At 33.8% G+C, this 26,309-nt stretch overlaps 1 protein-coding gene across 3 annotated transcripts in view; it reads right to left on the minus strand.

Moving 5' to 3' along the window:
- Positions 1 to 26,309, minus strand: part of LOC136035694 (solute carrier organic anion transporter family member 74D-like) — a 147,372-nt gene that overhangs the window by 18,253 nt on the left and 102,810 nt on the right. For all 3 annotated transcript variants that reach the window (XM_065717631.1, XM_065717632.1, XM_065717633.1), the window contains 5 exons: positions 24,252 to 24,392; positions 15,481 to 15,621; positions 9,524 to 9,688; positions 6,118 to 6,243; positions 1,470 to 1,539 (listed from right to left, as the gene is read on the minus strand). In XM_065717631.1, coding sequence (XP_065573703.1) covers positions 1,470 to 1,539; positions 6,118 to 6,243; positions 9,524 to 9,688; positions 15,481 to 15,621; positions 24,252 to 24,392 — 643 coding nt within the window. The remainder of the gene's footprint in view (positions 1 to 1,469; positions 1,540 to 6,117; positions 6,244 to 9,523; positions 9,689 to 15,480; positions 15,622 to 24,251; positions 24,393 to 26,309) is intronic.

Raw genomic sequence — 26,309 nt, forward strand, 5'->3', positions numbered from 1 at the left:
GACAGGCAACTTAAATTTGCAACAAATTTCAAAACACAGTCGTAAAACAGTCAATTTCATTTAGCGGTGGGACGGAAGATAAGTGGTTAAAGGAGGATGTACTCATTAGGCCGTAACAGCGATAGGCAGCATTACGCCACAGCATGTTCGAAGCAGGGGCAGAAAAAACAACAAAACTGTATAGGGATTGAATGGCAGATGTGTGCTCAAGCAGTTCTGTGCTCATAAGGCCTTTGTCGGCAAAAGGCTGCTTCATACAGCAACAAATTTGAAAACCATCCAAGAGTATGCAGGGATAAGGTGTAAGAGGTGCTCATCGGTGCTGTTTCGCCGACAGGAAGCTTCACGCTGCAGCGAGTTCGAATCAGTAGTAGAAAAAGAGCTGGCACTACTTAGGGACTGGATGGCAGATGTGTGTTCACCAAAAGCTGTACTCATGGGTGCTGTGTCGGTGAAAGACAGATCAAGACAGTACAGAATTTAGAATACTACAAGAAACAGATTCAAGACTATTCATTGATTGGGTGCTCATCCTGTCGGTGACAGGCAATTTAATTTTGAACAAATTTCAAGCTTTAGTAGAAAAAAAGCCACGGGTATTTAGCAGTGGGGTAATATTAGCTCAAAGAAGGCTGTGCTCATTAGCACTGAGGCGACGATAGGCAACTTAAAAATTTGAACAGATTTAAATTAGAAATCAAAAACAGCCAACCTCATTTATTTACAATCGATACTGTCAAAATAGCGTTTCCAGAGGAATTTAGACTCACTAAAGTCTTTTACTGTGTTTATAGTTATTTCAACAAATAAAAAAAATATTAAACTTTTGAAAACACATGATTAAATACGTCGACTTAAACAAGCACTACTTGAATAAGTAATTTTAGATACTAATAAACGTAAACTTATTTTTATACTATGCGTAAGCGTAAGAAGCGTGCTAATAAGCGTAAACTATGTTTGTTCTTCTGGTTCTTGTTGAATTGTTGCACTTTAGGGAACGTCTTTATTTTTACTTTTGTAGCTTTTGCATATGGATAGAAGACATTTTTCATCAGTGTTGCATAATGGAAAAATGATAAAAATTGGTAAATCAAATAACGACATTTTTTTTAATGTGTGCATTTCTAAAGTCTACACGCCGGGGCGTAGAATAAGCAGTATTCAATAATTAAAAAACAAAAGCCTTGGTTTTCGGGTGGGAATCTGGTCACTTTTCTAAACCTCATATTTTCAATGATTTTTGACCTTTTATATATATAAGCAACAATATATATATATATATATATATATATATATATATATATATATATATATATATATATATATATATATAATATATATATATATATATATATATATATATATATATATATATATATATATATATATAAAATAGAACAAGCAGGACCAAACATCTTGTCATTATTGTTTTTGTATGAAAGTGTAGAGAATAAAAAAAAACTCACAAAATCCCGGTTTGTTCCAATCCCGAAAAATCGTTCATTTCACAACCAGTCACCATCAGTATCATCATACCTGTAACGAAATTAGCTGAGAGTTTTCGTAATAATCGTAGATTATGTATATGTCAACAATTTTATTCACTACGTCGTAAAAAAGACATAAGTCTCCTTGAGGTTTTCTATAATTTCATTGAGTGCTGTTTGTGTCTCACTGTTCCTAACTTTAAGGTCAAATTATTATTAACTTTTGGTTTTATTGAATGTTAATTGGACTTTAAACTTGACATTATCGAATTTAATCGACTTTGACATAATCGACTAATGACATAATTTAAATAAATTGTGCATAAATAAATAATCTAACAGATACAACCGTTTTTAACATTGGCTTTATTTTATTAAAACAACAAAGTAAAGGGAGCAGTTGGCAGTAAGTATAAGCAAATTGAATCCAAAATTCTCATTTTCCCCACATCCTCATCACCATTCCTTGAAAATATAACTCAATAGATCGAATTTAACTAATTTCAAAGCTTTTTGTAATATTCTCTTTTCAAATTTAGTTAATAAATGAAAGTTTTGTAAAAATTTGGCCTTAAAACTTTCGGAAGGCAGGTTGGGGGAGGCGCTAATCAAGATTTCGTCCCGGACGCCAGAGAGGCCGGAACCGCTACTGCAGATGTGAAGCCGAAATATTCGGAGTTTAATAATTATTTTGTCGAAAAAAGTGTTTTACGTTTTATTTTCAAAGTTCACTGTCGTAACTTTTCGGAAGGCAGGTGTGGGGGAGGCGCTAATCAAGATTTCGTCCCGGAAGCCAGAGAGGCCAGAATCGCTACCGCAGATGTGAAGCCGAAATATTCGGAGTTTAATAATTATTTTGTCTAAAAAAGTGTTTTATTTTTATTTTCAAAGTTCACTGTCTTACTTTATATGGTTACCATCAGTATCGTTATACCTGTCTCACTAAAGTGTTGCCCCTTTTCATTTTATTCCCTTATTTCCTATTTTATTTTTCCTTTATTTCTTTTATTTATTATTCCCTTTATTTTATTTCCTTTATTTTGTTATATTATTTTATTTATTTATTTCTTTTATTATTATATTTCCTTTCCTTTATGTCCTTTATTATTATTTCCTTGATTATTATTTCCTTTATTTCCTTATTTATTCCATTTTCTTTCCTTTTCATTTCATTTTAATCAGTAGCGAAAGATCGAAGTGAAACTAAGCGTTTGTATATGGAAATTTGTAGCATTTCAAAAATTGCAAAATTATAAGGAATGCAAAAACTGAGACATGACAAACAAAGAATGATACAGCAAATTCTGCAAAAATTCACTATCTTGTCAAAGAGAATTGGGGATTTTTTTTAATTCAACTTGATTTTAATTCAATTTAACAGGAATGTTTTCAGGCTGTATATTGAATTAAGCCCTGATTATTTACGGAATGATCCCTTTCCTTGTCTTATGTGTGGTGCATATTTGAAAATATTTGACATTTATGTGCAAAACCGTAGAAGAACTTCAGGATATTTTTTTTTTTTGCGAGAGTGAAATACGATGGACGGTCAATACGGTGGCGACGATGGAGATGTCAGACGACGATGGCGATGGCGACGATGACGACAATGTCAGACGTGGGGGCGACAATGGAGATCAAATGACCATGGAAACTCTCAAGAATAACTGGGAACAAACTTCATAGCACTGTCAACCTGATGTGAAGATCTCTCAAAGTAAATAAAGATCCCGCTAAAAATTATAGGGATTTAAAATTGCTTTGTCTTTAAAATTTACCTATGTTGATGAAGTTTCCGATTATTTGTTAACAGCTGCTACTATTTTCTTTGTTTCCTATTTTGTTTGGCCAAATGAATTTTCTTTTGTAACATTGAAATGACCTTCCACATAACTTGAATCAACGAAAAAACTTAAGAAGTGTCTTACTCAATGAAGCTTTCTCAGTTAATGAAGCATGGGCGCTCTGAAAAGCGGATGAAGATTTACTAGATGTTTTCCAGAGAAATTGTCTACGGATTTTTATGAGTTCCCCGCTGACTGACTGTATTTCAAACACTTGGCTGTACGAAGAATGTAGTTCAGTCCCACTTTCTAGGGCTATAATGAAAGAAGGGTTGAGATGGTTAGGGCATTTTCTGCAGATAAAGGATGACAGATCGACGAAGATTGTCCTTTCCGGCCAACCGTCTCGAGCTAAACGGAAATCAGGTCGTCTTCATCTGGGGTGAGAGGATGTCATAAAGAAAGCTTTAAATGAAATTAAATAAAAAAAAAACTAATTTTTTTAGCTGAAAGTAAGGAGCGACATTAAAACTTAAAACGAACAGAAATTACTCCGTATATGAAATGAGTTGTCCTCTCCGCAATCCCTCGCTCTTTACGCTAAAGCTTTTAATTGTTTTAAAAAGCAGAATTGTGGCAAAGAGTCAAACTTTAGCGTAAAGAGCGAGGGATTGCGGAGGGGACAACTCATTTCATATACGGAGTAATTTCTGTTCGTTTTAAGTTTTAATGTCGCTCCTTACTTTCAGCTAAAAAAAAATTAGTTTTTTTTAAATTTAATTTCTGAACGTTTTTGAATTAATGCATGTTTGGTTTTGGCTCTCCGCACATAAATTATTAAAATGAAATTTGTATATTAATTCTTTTTTTGGCTAAATGGCTTTCTCTTAGTTTTGATCAGACGATTTTGAGAAATAAGGGGTGGAGAAGGAGGCCTAGTTGCCCTCCAATTTTTCGGTTACTTAAAAAGGCAACTAGAACTTTTAATTTTTAACGAACGTTTTTATTAGTAAAAAATATACGTAACTTAAGAATTAACTTACGTAACAAACTTTCATAACCTTATATTTTTAATATGTATACGAGGGGGTTTGTACCCTCGTTAATACCTCGCTCTTTACACTAAATCGTAAGTTCTGTCCCAATTCTTTAAGAATGACCCCTGAATCAGAAAGGCCGTAGAATAAATAGTTGAAATTACTAAAAATACTTTTGCATAAAGAGCAAGGTATTTATCTCCTCCTAAATACCTCGCTCTTTATGCTAAAGTATTTTTGTTCGTTTTAAGTTTCAATGCTACTTCTTCCTTTCATTTGAAAAAACTCTTTCATGTTTATTTTTCATTGTTTTCTTATAGTAATGCTAGAGAATCCTGCGCCCTTTTCATTGAATTTTTCTTCCCCCATGACAGATTCCTCCAAGGAAAGATCCTCCAACATAGCCCCTCTGCTCAGCCCCACCCCCAAACAAAATAAAATCCTCCTGAAAACGTCTGTACACTTCCCAATAACCATTACTATATGTAAACACTGGTCAAAGTTTGTAACTTGCAGCCCCTCCCCCAGGGATTGTGGGGGAGTAAGTCATCCCCAAAGACATACTTATTATGGTTTTCGACTATGCTGAACAAAATGGCTATCTCAAAATTTTGATCCGTTGACTTTGGGAAAAAATGAGCGTGGGAGGGGGCCTAGATGCCCTCCAATTTTTTTGGTCACCCAAAAAGGGCACTAGAACTTTTCATTTCCGTTAGAATGAGCCATCTTGCGACATTCTAGGACCACTTGGTCGATACGATGACCCCTGGGGAAAAGAAAAAAAAACAAACAAATAAACTTCTGGCAAAAAATACAAAATTCCACATTTTTGTAGATACGAGCTTGAAACTTCTACAGTGGGGTTCTCTTATACGCTGAATCTGATGGTGTCATTTTCGTTAAGATCCTACGACTTTTAGGGGGTGTTTCCCCCTATTTTCCTAAATAAGGCAAATTTTCTCAGGCTCGTAGCTTTTGATGGGTAAGACTAAACTTGATGAAACTTATATATTTAATATCAGCATTAAAATGTGATTCTTTTGATGTAGCTATTGGTATCAAAATTCCATTTTTTAGAGTTTCGGTTACTATTGAGCCGGGTCGGTCCTTACTACAGTTCGTTACCACGAACTGTTTGATGGGAGCCTCCTGGGAGGGTGTAAAGTGGGCGGCTTTGAACAGATTGGGATGGAAGAGGAGCATGCGCAGCTATGTTGGCCTCAGGCGGCTTGGTACTGCAGTGAGTTGTTAGTAGTAGTAGTTCTTACTTAATTAAGAGATTCATGTCTAGATAGTTATCAAAGGGTGAATTACGTGAGGTACGGGTATTTAGGATGGACGAGAGAACTTAGCCCAATCAAAAATTAAAAATGACCTTTAAAAAAAAGAAAGGGCTAATTAACAAACCTAAAGCCCAGAAAAGGGCAGTAGAAGCCACATAGAAACTCCATTGCCCAATAATTTTTTGTTTTTGTATTAGGAACTGGTGTTATAGACAAAAAAGGGCAAATCAACAAATTTAAAGAAAAGAGAAGAAGGCTGCTCAAATGGTGACGCAGACACCATTGGTGTCTTCTTGGTGTCAAGACACCACCAATGGTGACCAAAAAGGGCAAATCAACAAATTTAAAGAAAAGAGAAGGGCAGTAGAAGGTACTTGAAAGAATGATTATTCTAGCAGGTTATCAAACTTCCAGTACAGAAAAGGGCAGCAAAAGCTACTTGAAATACTCCTTAGCCCAGCAAGTTTTTTTCTCTTATACGAATACATTGGTCTTGAAAATAAAAAAGGGCAACTCAACTAACCTCCAGAATAGAGAAGGGCAGTAAAAGCTATCCATGCGGCAATGCTCCGAGCACTTGGCTTGACTCTTCGGATGAAAATGCCACTTATCAGAATGCCAACACCCATTACTAGTATGCCACCAATTCCTGAAAATTTATTAATATAAAAATAAGAAAAATTAAAATAAAATATAAAAAAACATTGTCCTTTTTTCCAATATCCAGGATATGATTCTCCGGATGACTATTCAGATATTTCTATGATCCATCAGCATACTAGCATCACTTTTTCTGTCAGCCGCGAAACTTAGGTCCGAGAAACTTGGGAAGAACTAATCCAATTAGAAATTGCATAGTTAATGCGCCTTTTTAAGGGCTAAAAGTGGCATGAGTGAAACCAGAATCCCTATGCCTTTTTCCACGGGCACCCTCATATATATACGTGGAATTTTTCAATTTATCAGTTTTAGTGAGTACCCTAACAAGATGAGGAGGTTCTGTAGCATTGTAACGACTGACGAGGTGAAAAAAAATGACAAAACGTTTTCCGGAAACAGCTGAAGCATAGGAGGCAGATATTCGGTGATAAATATCAGCGGTCAGAAGACTGCTTGTGTGGTAGATACACGCGCGGTTCGGTAGACGGTCAACCGTCTTAATGATGGAGGTTCATATTTGATCCTGAAATTGTAGTTTAAAATTTTGTGAACAATAAAAAAAGCAGGTCATCAGAGGACTAGCGGTTTCTTTGAATAATAGTTAGGCTAGCGTTGTTTTGTTAGCGTACATTTTGGTTTTTGTCGCATACTAACACTACTGTTACTAACAACTCACTGCAGCACCTAGCAGCCATAGGCAAACACAATTACGCACGCCCCTCCTCCATCACAATCTGTTCAAAACCTCCCTCGTTACACCCTCTTTACGACTATTAAGGGAAAGATTCCCTTAAATCTTTCCTTATGACATCCTCCCACCCAATTAGGAGACGACCTACTTCTCATTTTGCCCTAGACGGTAAGCCAACAAGGAAAATCTTCAGCAATCTGTCATCCTTCATCCACAGAATGTGTCCTAGCCATCTCATCCTTTCTCTCATTATAGCCCTAGAAAGTGGGAAAAGGGTCCGTAGGCAATTTCTCCGGAAAACATTTAGCAAATACTCCTCCGTTTTTAGATAGCCCACGCTTCAGAACCATGACCACTGTCATCACTGTAGCTTCCAATATTCTAATCTTGGTTCACAAACTTATCTTCCTTTTCTTCCGAACTTTCTTCAACTGTGAAAAAAACACCCTGGGCCTTGTCTATTCGAGTTTTAACATCTTCACTGCATCCACAGTCTTTAACAATAATACTACCAAGGTAATTGTAGCTGTTTACTCATCATGTTCGCTGTTCATGATCAACCTTCTCGTTACCCAACACCTTCTCTTCGCCTACACTTACTCCTAGTCTTGTTCCTATTCTTCTTGACATTCCTGTTATTCCTATTCTGTTATTCCTATTATTCCTGTTATTCCTATTCTTCTTAACATTAATTTTTCAACCAATTATATGTAGTTTGGTACGTAGAGAAATAAAAAGAAATGGAGGCCAGTTTCTCGCTATTTTTCACTATTAATTCCAATCTTCTTTCCATTCTAGAAATATTGCAGAATCCGGCCTCTATTCGTTCTTTGATTTATATTTATACCTTCTATTTCTTCTGTTTTTGTTTTTTCCACCACTTTTAAATATTATATCCGTTTTCACATTGTTTTCATTTGTAAAATTTTGTAATTGGAAAGTCAGTGTGGTCTATGAAATTATTTTCAATTTACTCTTGATCTTACAGACTATAAGTCGAGCTACCCTTATAAAGTCCGACAATGTTTTTACTCATCACTAACTGGTGATTCTTTCTTCAATTAATTCTTCAATTATTTCTACCTATACTTTTTCTTCGATTTATATTTCTATCTTCTATTTCTTCTATTTTTGTTTTTCCTACTGCTTTTAAATATTATACCCCTTTTCACATTATTTTCATTTGTAAAATTTTGCAAATGGAAAGTCAATGTGGCCTATGAAATTATTTGAGAAATTATTTCCAATTTACTCTTGATCTTACAGACTATAAGTCGAACCATACTTGTAAAGTCGATGTTTTAACCCATCACTAGCTGGTGATTTTTTCTTCAATTTCTTCTTCTATTCTTTCTACCTCTATTCTTTCTTCGATTTCTATTTATATCTTCTATTTTTTCTATTTCCACTGCTTTTAAATATTATACCCGTTTTCACATTATTTTCATTTGTAAAGTTTTGTAAATGGAAAGTCAGTGTGGCCTATGAAATTATTTGAGAAATTATTTTCAATTTACTCTTGATCTTACAGACTATAAGTCGAACTATCCTTTTAAAGTCCGACGATTTTTTTAACCATCACTAGCTGATGATTCCTTCTTCAATTTATTATATTACCCGTCTTATATACCCGTCTTTAATGTTTATATTACCCGTCTTTTATACCCGTCTTTTATGTTACCCACATTATACCGTTTTATATTACCCGTCTTTTATAACCGTCTTATGTAGCTGAAACAGGCCTGTGTGGGGGAATAATTGCTCTTAGGGAAAAATTAGGGAGAAATCACACTCCCCAGAGGAGGAATGGGGCTCGAACCCTCCGTACACGTTTCTGAGTTTAGATTAGATTCTAGAAACCACACACACTATGGAAAAAACCGTTATTTTTCATTTTATTTAAATATTATCGACCAAAAACGCTTTGATAATTTTAGTAGTTTTAATAATTATTAATAATTGATAATTGTCTTAATAATTGAATCAATACAGTGCACAGAAAGTCAAATAATAGTATTAATAGTATCAATAATAATAATAGTATCAAATAAACTCAAATAAAATAATGTAAACTCAAATAAAATAAAACTGTATCAAATAAAATAATGTATAAAAAAAGGATAACAAAAAATAATGTATTAAATAAAATAAATGTATCAAAGAATAGTATTAAATAAACGTCTTAAATTTAGATTTGATATTGTAAAATGGATATTTGTAACAGATATTGTTTTTTTAGTTTGTTTTTTACTTTCTTTTTTCTCGGCCAATTCGTTGAACAGTAACTGAAGGTTATTCGCAATTAGAAACAAAACTACCTTCCTGAAAAAAGGTAAATTCTGCCTACCCCCTCCCACACCTAAGTTCCTATATTTTGGGGATGCTGTGCTTGCAAAAATGGGTCATTCAATTTAACGAATAAAAACAAAGTTTAAAAAAACATAATATTTCACGTAGACTAATAATACTAAGAATAAAGGCACAATCATATTATTGTTGTGCAATTACTGTTCAATATATGCAACAAATTATGTATCATCAAACATATACAAGAATAAACATATACCTTATTACTAACCCGAGATCATGTTTGCAACATGGGCAGTTAATCTAAACTGACTCTCTAGGAATTTGGGTAGAAAGGTATACAATCCGGCTATGGGTAGGATATGCAAAACACTACTGGCTGTCCGAAGGACCAGAATATCGTTGCGGAGCAATCTTCGAAAAGCACGAGGAAAATCTAAAAAAAACGATTACACGGTAACGTTAAAACGTTTACAAAAAAGATTATATATATACTAGCTGTTGGGGTGGCGCTTCGCGCCACCCCAACACCTAGTTGGTGGGGCGCTTCGCGCCCCCAAGCCCCCCCGCACGTGTAAGTCGTTACGCACCATATTAGTTACGCGCCATTGTAGTTGTGTCCCTGTGTCCCACCTGTGAATAGAGATAGATATATACATATATATGTTTTTAACAACGTAAAACATGCGAATATAGAACATTCTTCGCTCTCCCATTGTCTGTGCATATAAATAGATTGTCAGGTTTACTGACTCTTGAACATGCAACATATAATTGTCCATGGGAAAAACAATCCGTATTCAGATCTATACCTCATTATTCTAATGATGTGTCCCTGTGTCCCGGTCGTCATTTATATTCCCTGTGTCCCGGTTTCCCAGTTTGTAATTTCTCTTTGAGTGTCCCGGTCGTCATTTATATTCCCAGTGTCCCGGTGTCCAGGTCGTCATTTGTGTCCCGGTCTGTAATTTCTATTCGAACAATCCCTGTGTCCCGGTCGTCATTTATATTCCCTGTGTCCCGGTTGTGATTTGTGTCCGGGTGTCCCAGTCTATAATTTCTCTTTGAGGTTCCCGGTCGTCATTTATGTTCCCTGTGTCCCGGTCGTCATTTGTGCCCGGTGTCCCGGTATGTAATTTCATCAGTTGACAAACATGACGTCAGTCGACAAACAACTTCATGACGCATACAGCTCAATCCTTATAATGACGTCAGTCGACACACAAACATGTATGTCTTTAGACACACACACACACAGAGACAACTTATTTTTATATAAATAGAAGATATATATATATATATATATATATATATATATATATATATATATATATATATATATATATATATATATATATATATATATATATAGATATATATATATATATCTATATATATATAAAAATAAGTTGTCTGTCTGTCTGTGGATGGATCAGGTGACGTCACCTGAAAAAACTGGATCAGGTGACGTCAAAACTGAAAAAACTAAAAAAAGGCAAAAACTACAAAAAAAAAAACTAAAAACTAATAAAAAAAATAAAAAAGCTAAAAAACTAAAAAAACTAAAAAAAGGCAAAAACTACAAAAAAAACTAAAAACTAATAAAAAAGCTAAAAAACTAAAAAAACTAAAAAAAGGCAAAAACTACAAAAAAACTAAAAACTAATAAAAAAAATAAAAAAGCTAAAAAACTAAAAAAAATAAAAAAACTAAAAAAGGTAAAAAACTAAAAAAACTAAAAACTAAAAAAAACTAAAAAAAAAAGGAAAAAACTGAAAAATAAGCTAAAATAAAGGTAAAAACCAATAAAAAACTAAAAAAAAAACTGAAAAAACTAAAAAAAGGCAAAAACTACAAAAAAAACTAAAAACTAATAAAAAAAGTAAAAAAGCTAAAAAACTAAAAAAACTAAAAAAACTAAAAAAAGGTAAAAAACTAAAAAAAATAAAAAATAAAAAAAAACTAAAAAAAAGGAAAAAACTGAAAAATAAGCTAAAATAAAGGTAAAAACCAATAAAAAACTAAAAAGAAAAAAAGGAAAAAACTAAAAAAAATTTTCATCTAAAAAACTAAAAAAAAATAAAAAAGGTAAAAACTAAAAGAACTAAAAAAGAAAAAAATAAATGACGAAACTCAAAGAGAAAGCGACCAGGACAAAAGGAATGTTCGATTAGCAATCAACAAAGCACCGGGACACAGGGAGTATAAATGACGACCAGGACATAAGTAAAAAAAAAAAACTATCTATATATATAAAAATAAGTTGTCTGTGGATCTGTGGATCGTGGATCAGGTGACGTCACCTGAAAAAACTGGATCAGGTGACGTCAAAACTGAAAAAACTAAAAAAAGGCAAAAACTACAAAAAAAACTAAAAACTAATAAAAAAGCTAAAAAACTAAAAAAACTAAAAAAAAAGGCAAAAACTACAAAAAAAAACTAAAAACTAATAAAAAAAATAAAAAAGCTAAAAAACTAAAAAAACTAAAAAAACTAAAAAAAGGTAAAAAACTAAAAAAACTAAAAACTAAAAAAAAGGAAAAAACTGAAAAATAAGCTAAAATAAAGGTAAAAACCAATAAAAAACTAAAAAAAAAACTGAAAAAACTAAAAAAAGGCAAAAACTACAAAAAAACTAAAAACTAATAAAAAAAGTAAAAAAGCTAAAAAACTAAAAAAACTAAAAAAACTAAAAAAAGGTAAAAAACTAAAAAAAATAAAAAATAAAAAAAAAATAAAAAAAAGGAAAAAACTGAAAAATAAGCTAACATAAAGGTAAAAACCAATAAAAAACTAAAAAGAAAAAAAGGAAAAAACTAAAAAAAATTTTCATCTAAAAAACTAAAAAAAACTAAAAAAGGTAAAAACTAAAAGAACTAAAAAAGAAAAAAAAATAAATGACGACACTCAAAGAGAAAGCGACCAGGACAAAAGGAATGTTCGATTAGCAATCAACAAAGCACCGGGACACAGGGAGTATAAATGACGACCAGGACATAAGTAAAAAAAAAATTTAACAAAACTAAAAAGAAGGTAAAAACTACAAAAAAACTAAAAAGAAAAAAAAAAATAAAAACTAATAAAAAAACTAAAAAATCTAAAAATCTAAATAAACTAAAAAAGAAAAAAAAAGGAAAAAAATAAAGGAGAAAAACAAAACTAAAAAACGAATGTATATACAGACCGGTACACCGGGATACAAATGACGACCGGGACACAGGGAATATAAATGACGACCGGGACACAGGGACACAACTACAACGGGGACACCGGGGGAAACAGGGGGATGTAAATGACGACCGGGACACCAGGACAGGGAATGGTCGATTAGCAATCACCATCAACAAAGCTCAAGGGCAATCATTAGAATCATGAGGTATAGATCTGAATACAGATTGTTTTCCCATGGACCATTATATGTTGCATGTTCAAGAGTCGGTAAACCTGACAATCTATTTATATGCAAAGACAATGGGACAGCAAAGAATGTTGTATATTCGCAAGTTTTACGTAGTTAAAACCATATATATATATATATATATATATATATATATATATATATATATATATATATATATATATATATATATATATATATCTATATATATCTATATTCACAGGTGGGACATAGGGACACAACTACAATGGCGCGTAACTATTATGAAGCGTAACGACTTACGCGCGCGGGGGGGCTTGGGGGGTGGCGCGAAGCGCCACCCCAACAGCTAGTATATATATATATATATATATAAGTTGTCTGTGTGTGTGTGTGTCGAGTGACGTCATGTTTTTGTGTCGACTGACGTCATGTTCGTCAACTGACGTCATTATAAGGATTGAGCTGTATGCGTCATGAAGTTGTTTGTCGACTGACGTCATGTTTGTCAACTGATGAAATTACATACCGGGACACAAATGACGACCGGGACACAGGGAATATAAATGACGACCGGGAACCTCAAAGAGAAATTACAGACTGGGACACCTGGACGCAAATCACGACCGGGACACAGGGAATATAAATGAAATAATAAATGAATAAAATACTAATAAAATAATAAAAAGTAATATATTAATAAATAAACAAAACATAATGGTAAAAATAGTAGTTATCAAGTTAATGCCAAAAGATAATATTTTGAATTATTCCAATTTTTCGCGCGTTCAGTTGTGATTAATCAAACTTTTGCGTACTCATTTTTTTCTTTACAAATTTGTTACAATAAAAAAAAAAAGATTATATAAATCTAAATATAAAATAAGAAATATAAAGAACATGTTGTCGTTGTTATGCCTAACACCGTAAGTGAACGTCTTGAAAAAAAATTAAAATAAAATAGTAGACAATTAAAATAAGATAATAATTGTCGAGGAATATTTTTTATGGTAAGCAGAGTATACAAGGGATGAATTTAATTTTTTTATGATTTGTTCAAAAGGAATAATACCAAAATCGGAGTACAAGTCCTGGGTAGGATATAGTCGGGGCAGTCGAAAACTACTTTGACGGCACGGTTTTGGGCAGATTTCAATTTATTGGTAACTGAAGGATAAGTGTTGCCCCAAACAGATCCGCAGTATGATATATATGGGTAAATAAAAGAGTAATAAAGGGTGACAAGGATATCGGGAGGAAGAAAATAATTCACACGATTAATCATACTTACCTGTCGCAAGACTATGGCTCTGATGTAGGAAATATGTATTGCAAACAATAGTGAGAAGTCTATGTGGACACCAAGAAACTTGGCAACTTCGACCCGCGGGAGGAGATTGGTAAATATTTTAGGCCAAGTACTTGCTGAGCTTCATTTTTTTGTAAGGGGTCCGAAATAATACAACCTGACTTTTTTGCTGTTAATGTTAACGAGACACCACTCCTGTACTCTATTCATAAGGATTTGAGTAGAGGTGACGACGGATGGTAAATTAGGGCCGGTGATGAAAAAGTTACTATCGTCAGCAAAAAGTACTGGGTGCACTGATGGACCCAGGTCCGTAAACAAATGATTAATATAAAGGGGAAAAAGTACTGGACCAAGAACAGAGCCCTGCAGGACGCCCCTCCGGACAGGTAGGGGATGCGAAGTCACCCCACCTAGTCTCACATTTTGTACTCTACCAGAGAGATAAGAGCCAAACCATGAGAAAGGAACTCCACGAATCCCAAAGTTGTTCAGCTTACTTAATAAAACACTACGATCAACCATGTTAAAGGCTTTAGGAAAATCCAGAAATAAACCCCATACAGTATTTTTAAAGTCAAGTCGGGAATATATAAACTGTGTGGCGTCGATTAGTCCATGAGCGGTTGAAACTAGGAAACGGAAGCAATATTGATGAGAAGAAATCAACGAATTTGAAGGATGAATCCCAAATAAAAAGGGAGAAAGACGTCAGAATATAATTCTCTCGAGTACTTTAGATATAACTGGGAGAAGTGAGATTGGACAATAATTACTTATTTCAGACGGATCGCCTTTTTTATGAATCGGGATAACAATTGCTGATTTAAATATTTCTGAGAAGACTCCATTGGTCATAGACAGGTTTGCTATGTGCATAATGGGTTCACAAACATAGGAAGATACGGTCCTAAGAAGCTTATTACTTACGCCAAAGAAGTCAGGTGAACTACTATTATAGAGAGATTCGATAACTTGAAGCACCTCTTTACTATCAGTTGGTGAGAAAAACATGGATCTGGGATTCTTGCTAGGGTGTACTGACTGGGTGGGGGAACAGGAGTTAGCATTTGGAATATTAGTGAAATAATTATAAAAGCATCCGGTACTTAAATTGAGTCAATTAATCAGCCACTGATGTCCTTAAGGTTAATAGGTACAGATCTTGAATTCCTTGAATTCCCCTCTAGGTTTTGAAAAATACCATTTTTGGAATAAATTTTTTTTTGTATTTTCATTCGAAAATGGAAAAAAGTACCCCCTCCCCCTAGATTTGAAATAATATCTGTTTGCATCTTCATAAAAAAAACGTAAAAAGTCATTTCCCTCCCCCATATTTTTTCGTGAAGTGGCACCCCTGAGGAGGAATTCTAACAATCCTGATCAATAGCATTAGAGGTTGGTAATTTTTATTGTCGACACAAGTACTAGTTCCAAGTCTTATAAATTATCCATACTCTTTGAGTTAGATTATGAAATAAAACTTCTAGAAACAGAATACCAAGATAAATTGAGCTCCGCGTAACAATAAAAAAAAAATTACCCTTAAGACTGGGTCCTTTTGCTACCTGATCTACATTAGCCAGGGCCAAGCTTTTTCTCTGTTCATTACCAGGCAGCCTTTTAGGAAACGCAAACATGGCCAAAGAAGTGATTAACATGAGGACACCAACCAGCAACATACCTAAAATAATTCAATGAATAAGGATTTTAGTAGTTAGTAATTAACTTTATAATAAATATAAACCAAAATATCAACTAATCACTTAAATAAACTTATGAAAAAGGCTTCGAAGGAAGACTTCGTTCAGAAACCAACAATATTCAAAAGTTGAAATTCGGCAGTACTAGAATATATTTTGAAGGATATAAGCCTAGAGTTGGGGTACACTTTACCACCACCCCACCCCCATCCCCAAATGAGAAAATATATATAGCCAGAATTATATATTTCCCATGTGTTTTGCGTTCCTTGACTTCGTCAGCGTTGGTTTTTGTTTACGGGTACACGGATTAAAACAAGAGTGGCGCATGGCAAAAATGCTTGGGAAATATTTAATCCGGGTTGTATAATTGCATATTAGGGGAAGTTGGAGGCGAAATATAGTGGAGGCACCTTCAAAATGTGTTAACTATAGTTTTTATGCCTATTAGTTTTAAAGATTTGTTTGGCAAAAAAACGTTTTCTCAATCCCTCTGGAAATTTCTTCCATTTAAAAAAAAATTCTTCAGGCTACCTTGGTCTCAGGCCCATGGCTCTGGTCATGGTCTCTAGCCCTTACAATAGTGTTAACTGGAAATTAAAAACTGGACAGCACAGGTGGCAGTGCAACATCAGCTTAGGAGAACTAGAAATACACTTAGCAAGCCTAATTTTCTTGCTCTCACTCTAAACCCTGGCCACAATTAAAGCCTAACTTGCAACACTGCATTCCCTAGAAGAACCAAAAATACACCTAACAATCTTAATTATCTGGCTCTGGCCATATTTTTTTACCCTTAAGCAGTATTAGTTACAAATTAAAAACTGGATAGGGCAAGTGACTGTGCATCAATAGCTCTGGCTCTAGCCATAATCTCTTGCCCTTAAGTAGTGCGATGTAGGAATTAAATACTGAATAACGCAACTAGCATTGCAGGATTCCCTAAGAGAACTAAAAAACATAACAAGATTAATTCTCTGGCTTTCGCTATAAACCACGACCCTTAAACAGAGTTAGCTAGGAATTAGAAACTGGATAGCTTAACTGACAGTAGATCATTCCCTAAAAGAACTAAGAATACACCCAAAAAACTTAATTCTCTAGCTCTGGCCATAATATCTGACCACTAAACATTGCTAGCTGGGAATTAAAACCGGAATAGCGCAACTAATAATGCAGCATTAAACAGTTCGTGCTAACGAACTGTAGTAAGGAGCGACCCGGCTCAATAGTAACCCAAACTCTAAAAAAGGGATACAGAGTTTTTTAATGCTGATTTTAAATATATAAGTTTCATCAAGATTATGCTTACCCATCAAAAGTTATGAGCCTGAGAAAATTTGCCTCATTTTAGGAAATAGGAGGAAACACCCCCTAAAAGTCATACAATCTTAACGAAAATCATACCATCAGATTCAGCGTATCAGAAAACCTTATTGTAGAAGTTTTAAGCTCCTATCTACAAAAATGTGGAATTTCGCATTTTTTGCCAAAAGACAGATCACGGATGCGTGTTTATTTACTTTTTTTTATTATTCTACGGCCTTTGTGATTCAGAGGTCATTCTTAAGGAATTGGGACAAAATTTAAGCTTTAGTGTAAAGAGCGAGGTATCGGCGAGGGATGAATCACCTCATAAACGCAATAAAAACATACGAATATAGAAGATTGTTACGTAAGTTAATTCGTAAGTTACGTATATTTTTTACTAATGACAACGTTCGTAAAAAATTAAAAGTTCTAGTTGCCTCTAAGTAATCAAAAAATTGGAGAGCAACTAGGCCTCCTCCCTCGCTCCTTTTTTCTCAAAGTCTTCCGACGAAAACTATGAGAAAGCCATTTAGCCAAAAAATTAATATGCAAATTTCGTTTTAATTATTTATGTGCGGAGAGACAAGATCCAAACATGCACTAATTCAAAAAAGTCCAGAAATTAAATAAAAAAACAAGTTTTTTTAAATGAAAGTAAGGAGCAACATTAAAACTTAAAACGAACAGAAGTTACTCCGTATATGAAAGGGGCTTTTCCTCCTCAACACCTCGCTCTTTACGCTAAAGTTTTTTACTGATTTAAAAAGTAGAGTTAAGAGAAAGAGTCAAACTTTAGCGTAAAGAGCGAGGCGTTGTCAGGCCATAATCTCTGGCCCTCAAATAGCATTAGATAGGAATTAGAAAGTGAATAGCATAACGTCCAGTGTTGCATTACGTAAAAGAGCTAAAAAGACACGAAACAAGCTTAATTTTTAGGCCATAATCTCTGGCCCTTAAATGGTATTAAATAGGAATTGGAAACTAAATAGCATAAAGGACAGCGCTGCATTACCTAAAAGAGCTAAAAAGACACGTAACAAGCTTGATTTTCAGGCCATAATCTCTGGCCCTTAAATGGTATTAAATAGGAATTAGAAACTGAATAGTATAACGTAAAGTGTTGCATTACGTAAAAGAGCTAAAAAGACACGTAACAAGCTTGATTTTCAGGCCATAATCTCTGGCCCTTAAATGGTATTAAATAGGAATTAGAAACTGAATAGTATAACGTAAAGTGTTGCATTACGTAAAAGAGCTAAAAAGACACGTAACAAGCTTAATTTTCAGGCTATAATCTCTGGCCCTCAAATAGTATTAGATAGGAATTAGAAACTGAATAGTATAACGTAAAGTGTTGCATTACGTAAAGGAACTAAAAAGACACGTAACAAGCTGAATTTTCAGGCCATAATCTTTGGCCCTCAAATAGTATTAGATATTAATTAGAAACTGAATAGTATAACGTAAAGTGTTACATTACGTAAAAGAGCTAAAAAGACACGTAACAAGCTTGATTTTCAGGCTATAATCTCTGGCCCTTAAATGGTATTAAATAGGAATTGGAAACTAAATAGCATAAAGTACAGCACTGCATTACCTAAAAGAGCTAAAAAGACACGTAACAAGCTTGATTTTCAGGCCATAATCTCTGGCCCTTAAATGGTATTAAATAGGAATTAGAAACTGAATAGTATAACGTAAAGTGTTGCATTACGTAAAAGAGCTAAAAAGACACGTAACAAGCTTGATTTTCAGGCCATAATCTCTGGCCCTTAAATGGTATTAAATAGGAATTGGAAACTAAATAGCATAAAGTACAGCACTGCATTACCTAAAAGAGCTAAAAAGACACGTAACAAGCTTGATTTTCAGGCCATAATCTCTGGCCCTTAAATGGTATTAAATAGGAATTGGAAACTAAATAGCATAAAGTACAGCACTGCATTACCTAAAAGAGCTAAAAAGACACGTAACAAGCTTGATTTTCAGGCCATAATCTCTGGCCCTTAAATGGTATTAAATAGGAATTAGAAACTGAATAGTATAACGTAAAGTGTTGCATTACGTAAAAGAGCTAAAAAGACACGTAACAAGCTTGATTTTCAGGCCATAATCTCTGGCCCTCAAATAGTATTAGATAGGAATTAGAAACTGAATAGTATAACGTAAAGTGTTGCATTACGTAAAAGAGCTAAAAAGACACGTAACAAGCTTGATTTTCAGGCCATAATCTCTGGCCCTTAAATGGTATTAAATAGGAATTAGAAACTGAATAGTATAACGTAAAGTGTTGCATTACGTAAAAGAGCTAAAAAGACACGTAACAAGCTTGATTTTCAGGCCATAATCTCTGGCCCTTAAATGGTATTAAATAGGAATTGGAAACTAAATAGCATAAAGTACAGCACTGCATTACCTAAAAGAGCTAAAAAGACACGTAACAAGCTTGATTTTCAGGCCATAATCTCTGGCCCTTAAATGGTATTAAATAGGAATTGGAAACTAAATAGCATAAAGTACAGCACTGCATTACCTAAAAGAGCTAAAAAGACACGTAACAAGCTTGATTTTCAGGCCATAATCTCTGGCCCTTAAATGGTATTAAATAGGAATTAGAAACTGAATAGTATAACGTAAAGTGTTGCATTACGTAAAAGAGCTAAAAAGACACGTAACAAGCTTGATTTTCAGGCCATAATCTCTGGCCCTTAAATGGTATTAAATAGGAATTAGAAACTGAATAGTATAACGTAAAGTGTTGCATTACGTAAAAGAGCTAAAAAGACACGTAACAAGCTTGATTTTCAGGCCATAATCTCTGGCCCTTAAATGGTATTAAATAGGAATTGGAAACTAAATAGCATAAAGTACAGCACTGCATTACCTAAAAGAGCTAAAAAGACACGTAACAAGCTTGATTTTCAGGCCATAATCTCTGGCCCTTAAATGGTATTAAATAGGAATTGGAAACTAAATAGCATAAAGTACAGCACTGCATTACCTAAAAGAGCTAAAAAGACACGTAACAAGCTTGATTTTCAGGCCATAATCTCTGGCCCTTAAATGGTATTAAATAGGAATTAGAAACTGAATAGTATAACGTAAAGTGTTGCATTACGTAAAAGAGCTAAAAAGACACGTAACAAGCTTGATTTTCAGGCCATAATCTCTGGCCCTCAAATAGTATTAGATAGGAATTAGAAACTGAATAGTATAACGTAAAGTGTTGCATTACGTAAAAGAGCTAAAAAGACACGTAACAAGCTTGATTTTCAGGCCATAATCTCTGGCCCTTAAATGGTATTAAATAGGAATTAGAAACTGAATAGTATAACGTAAAGTGTTGCATTACGTAAAAGAGCTAAAAAGACACGTAACAAGCTTGATTTTCAGGCCATAATCTCTGGCCCTTAAATGGTATTAAATAGGAATTGGAAACTAAATAGCATAAAGTACAGCACTGCATTACCTAAAAGAGCTAAAAAGACACGTAACAAGCTTGATTTTCAGGCCATAATCTCTGGCCCTTAAATGGTATTAAATAGGAATTGGAAACTAAATAGCATAAAGTACAGCACTGCATTACCTAAAAGAGCTAAAAAGACACGTAACAAGCTTGATTTTCAGGCCATAATCTCTGGCCCTTAAATGGTATTAAATAGGAATTAGAAACTGAATAGTATAACGTAAAGTGTTGCATTACCTAAAAGAGCTAAAAAGACACGTAACAAGCTTGATTTTCAGGCCATGATCTCTGGCCCTAAAATAGTATTAGATAGGAATTAGAAACTGAATAGTATAACGTAAAGTGTTGCATTACGTAAAAGAGCTAAAAAGACACGTAACAAGCTGCATTTTCAGGCCATAATCTCTGGCCCTTTAACAATGTTAGCTAGGAATTAAAAACTAAATTGTTTGACTGACAGTGAAGCATTATCTAGGAGAACTAAAAATGCACGTTACAAGCTTATTTCTCTGACTATAATCTCTGGCCCTCAAATTGTGTAGATAGGAATTAAAAACTAAACAATTTAACTGACAGTGCAACATTATCTAAAAGAACTAAAAAGACACGTGATAAGCTTAATTTTCTGGCCCTTATATAGTGTTAGATAGGAAATAGAAACTGAATAGCACAACAGACAGCGTTGCATTACCTAGGGGAATCATAAATGCACCTAAGAAGATTAATTCTCTACCTTTGGCCATAATATCTGGCCCTTAAACGTTGTTGGCTAGGAATAACAAAACTAAATAATTCAATTTATAGTGCAGAATTACATAGGAGAACAAAAATACACATAACAAGCTTAATTCTCTGGTTCTGATCTTCGATTCTGGCCCTTAAACAGTGTTAGCTAGGAATTAAAAGCTGAATAATTTAACTGACAGTGCATCATTCCCTAAAAGAACTGAAAAATACACGTAACAAGCTTAATTCTCTGGCTCTGGTCATAAACTCTGGCCCTTGAACACGGTCAGCCAGAAGCTGCAAAACTTAACTGAAAATGCATACTGAAAATACACGTAATAAGTTTAATTTTCTGGCACTGGTCACAATCTCTGAGCGCTATCTGGGAATTAAAAACGGAATGGCGCAACTGACAATGCAGCGTTACCTTGGAGTAATAAACATAACATAACTAAGTACATAACTAACATAACTAAATACACGTAACAAGTTAACTCACTCTAAAATTTTCTAATAATAGCAAGGTTGATTGCAAAATGGTGAGGGGATGCGACTAGGGGAGGCAAGAAATTCCAAGAAATAAGATGGCAAATATACAAGGTTCTGTTTTCCATAAAACCGATAAAATTAACTGGCATAACTGATCGGCACTTCCAAAAACTGACAGCGATTTATTGGGGCCCATATTGCTTCCACTATACCCGATTTTTTTAGGCCGATTTTTATCGGCCTATTACACTATACACTATTACACAATACCCGATTTTTATATATTCTCAAATTCTATGCAAAAAATTGAGTTCTCCGGAACCTCCCCAAAAGTTTACATTAACGAAAATTAACAATATATATTTCATGCCAACTTCCACGTATTTGCAAGTGTAAATTTTCCCGGAGATTCTGCGAATATCAATTTTCTTTCGTTGACATTTTCGGGGAGAATGAATTTTTGGGGAAAATGATTTTTTTTTTCTTGCTTTCCGTCGTCGTTTAATTCAGTGCCAATAGGCTATCATAGTGCTCACTGATCTTTGCCAAATTGCTTAAATTGAATTTTTTTTTTCTCCTACAGGGCAGTGATAGAAGAGCTTAATAATATTTAAATCAAAGTCAATTGACCATTGATTTGAATAGAATGAACATTTATATATTGAGAAATGAGCTTAGATGTAAAATGTGAGGTTTTGGTCCTCACATAAGTTCAGAAAATCCTTTCAGTGTTTTTTCATCACAAGATAAACTAATGTCTGCTGGAAATAAGCATTGCCAAACATGCAAAAATAGGCATTGCCAAATGCAAGAAAAAAAAATCAATTTTCGGTGAAATTAGGAGAGAGCACGAAAATTTGGCGATAGTGGAAGGACTCAAATGTACTCATAGTGCACTTAGTGACCCTTACCTAAATGCATATAGTGCACTCATAGATGAAAAATAAATAAAAATTGCTTTTCAACTGTCTACTTAATTTGATGATTTGACTGAGCAACGCTAGATGGCATTGTATGTTTTTTACTCAGAGACGTATTCGATGAGATAAGATTTATTCCTAATTAATTAACCATAAAATGAATAGTGCTGATACTCCAAAGGCTCGTAGGCCTGTAAAAGAGGGGGAATACATACGTTACCATTAAGCACTAAATAAATAGAAGAAAAAGTTAATTTTATTAAATAAATTATATAAAATTAAGTAGATTCAATGAGAAAATTAAATTCTATTTTTTTCTTAAACTGGACTTTTTCTAATTACTAGTTTCCCCTATTCTTAGCAGTGGCTCCTTATAATTTGAAAACTAGCTCAGAATAAACAACTTTTTTTTTGCCATAACTCCCCATGGACTAATCTAGTATATTCTTGCAGATATTTTTTGCGACAACTTAACAATCAAGCCGCATCTTGATTAGAATTTTGCATGCTAATATTTTAAAGTTGTAAGCTAGGTAATTTTATCTATCTAACGGAGAAGAGTTGGGGTTGATTAGCATATTATATAATCAGAGTATATAGCCTAATTATATAATTAAATAATTATAGCATAGTCAGAATTCAAAATAACTATGTTAGTGTTATTTTAGCGAAATATAAAAGCAAAAGAGTATAAAATCGCACATTTAAACAATGAAAAAAAAATAACACAAATCATTAAAGTACAAACCCAGCCCCCATTGCCCAATCTCCCGGAGATTTTTGACTGCAATAACAGGATTTAAATCCTAATAAATTAGGGCACCACGTTTTTAAAGTCATCACACCCCAATGTAACACCGTATGAACCCCCCCCCCCGAAATATTGTCCGACTCGTAAAAAATAACAAAAATGCATATAAAGAAATTAGCATGCGTTTTGCAAAGTTTTTTTTTAAATGACCCTCCTCTCCCCCCTCTCAAAAAAATGGATACGGCCTTGTGTACATGACAATCTTAATCATAAAAATCAACCCTAATTATAAATACTAACTACGGTATATAATTATGATATATAGTTATGACATATAATTATATAGTTATTATAATTATACAGTTATATAGCATAATTATATAGTATAGGGGGCGGGGTTGGAACCCCCCCCCCCCGAAATATTTGTCCGACTCGTAAAAAAATAACAAAAATGCATATAAAGAAATTAGCATGCGTTTTGCAAAGTTTTTTTTCAAATGACCCTCCTCTCCTCCATCTCAAAAAAAAATCTGGTTACGGCCTTGTGTACATGACAATCTTAATCATAAAAATCAACCCTAATTATAAATACTAACTACGGTATATAATTATGATATATAGTTATGACATATAATTATATAGTTACAATAAATCCTAATTATAATTAACACTGATTGTATTTCAATGCATCAAAATACTTTTTCCCCTCCCCCTAAATTTTCGTCAATTGAAGCCATTGCTTAGGTTCAGTAAAAAATATCTGAATACAATGATATAAGCAAAAACCAAATGCCACACTGACGCTTTGATAAAATGAAAACACAAATGGACAGAGAAAGAAAGAAAAGAGAAGGAAGGAAAGAAAAAAGAAAGAAGAAGAAGATCAAAAGTACGTTGATATTAAATACTATCTAAACAAATAAATATACAAATCTTAAAAGAGCATACCCAGCCACCATGCTCCAATCCATCTGGGATCCTTGGCTGTAATCTCAGGTTCGGCAAAAATGTCCACATACAATGATGTGCAGATGGCTCCCAACACAAATCCAAACACAGGGCCAAGAATGCGGACTCCAATCGTTACAGCTAAAAGAAAATATGAATATTTCTTGTCAGAAAATAGCACTTCATACAAGTAAAATTAATCTTTGACTGCATAAATAGACAGAACAATGTACAATTTACTTGTTCTATGCTTCGTTATGATGGAAATCTCATATGAGGGTTTTTCAACATATAAAAAAAAGAAATAAGGAGGGGGATATTCCCTCCCCCAAATGTACCAAAAAACTACTCTCTACTTGAAAAATAAAAGAGCTATGGCTTACATGGACTTCTTTTGTTGTTTCGACCTATCCTCCAGGGGTAAATATCCCCCAGGGGCAACATCTGTTTAGGTCTACATACAAGTCAATAGTCTAACAAAGCAAAATATGAGAAATCACCAGTGCCTTGGACGCCAAGGGAGGGTTTTTTTTTCATTTTGAATAAATTCTAATATAATCAACTCCCTGTAGCAATTTATTGAAATCACAAAAAAAAACTCTAAAAAAGGTTTTTGAAGTGCCCAGATCGCTGAGTGATGTTTAGGGGGTGGCTCAAGCCCCTGAAGCTGAAAATTGGTACAAAGTTTCGAAATAATGAGTACTTCAAAGCAGAACTTGGAAGTTATTTCATATCTTGAATATATGTTACCCCCAAGGGCAACATCTATTTAGGTCTACATAGACGTCAATAGTCTAACAAAGCAAAATATGAGAAATCACCAGTACCATGGACCCCAAGGGAGGGATTTTTTTTTCATTTTGAATAAATTCTAATACAATCAACTCCCTGTAGCAATTTATTGAAATCACAAAAAACTCTAAAAAAGGTTTTTGAAGTGCCCAGATCGCTGAGGAATGTTTAGGGGGTGGCTCTGGCCCCTGAAGCTGAAAATTGGTACAAAGTTTCGAAACAAAGAGTACTTCAAAGTAGAACTTGGAAGTTGTTTTGTATCTTGAATATACGCCAAATTATTGCTTATTGCCATGCGGGAAAGCATTTTATTATTCAAATAATTCTATGCATCCAATGATCAACCAATATATAATTATGAGCACAATAAATAACGGTACTAGGAAAAAGCTACCTAAAATGATATGTTGCAAACATAACAGGACCTATTTGTCGACCAATAGCAAACACATTATGGGCTAAAAACAAGTTCTGAACAATTGCAATGTTAAATTAAGATGTAATATGGAAAATTACAAACTGACGTATACTGAAGACCTTATTAAGAAGAAGAAGATGAAGTATACTGAAGACCTCACGAAGAAGAAGATATTCAGTATACTAAAGACCTTATGAAGAAGAAAAAGAAGATGCATACTCAGCTGAAGACCTTATGAAGAAGAATAAGAAGATGCACACTCGACCTTACGAAAAAGAAGAAGATACATACTATACTGAAAACTGCATTGCTTGAAGCGGGAAGGGTCTAAGAAACAGTCTTTTGGGGGTAGACAGACCCTACGTATTAAAATTTGATTTATATAGATAAACTGAACGGACAGGCCAATTGAAAAATGGGGTAAATGGAATCCTTGCTCCAGGCTTCCTCAATAAGAAAAGGTGAAAGTGAAAAGTGTAAATTAAAGTTATGGGGTAATTAAATGGAAATAACAAAGAGACTCACTAAGATCATTCCAAATTTTTCTAGAACAAAAAGTTGATCATCATTAAAAAAAAAGAAAAAAATATAAAGCTATATAGAGAAACTAAATGAGAATATAGAGTTATATACGTAACTAAATGAACATAAAATTCAAGAGATTTTTGATACTGTGCTTCTGCTTACCCAAATTCAGTTTTTACAAAACAAATTCAAAGTACTGGATTAAAAAAGTACATCATTAAAAAAATGAAATTTGTTTGCTCTTTTCCTTATTATTGTTTGATTTAATCTGTATATTTTCCCTATTAACATCTGATGAATTTATAGTGAACAGAATTAAGTAA

Source organism: Artemia franciscana, chromosome 14 (genome assembly GCF_032884065.1).
Source record: "Artemia franciscana chromosome 14, ASM3288406v1, whole genome shotgun sequence".
Lineage (NCBI taxonomy): Eukaryota > Metazoa > Arthropoda > Branchiopoda > Anostraca > Artemiidae > Artemia > Artemia franciscana.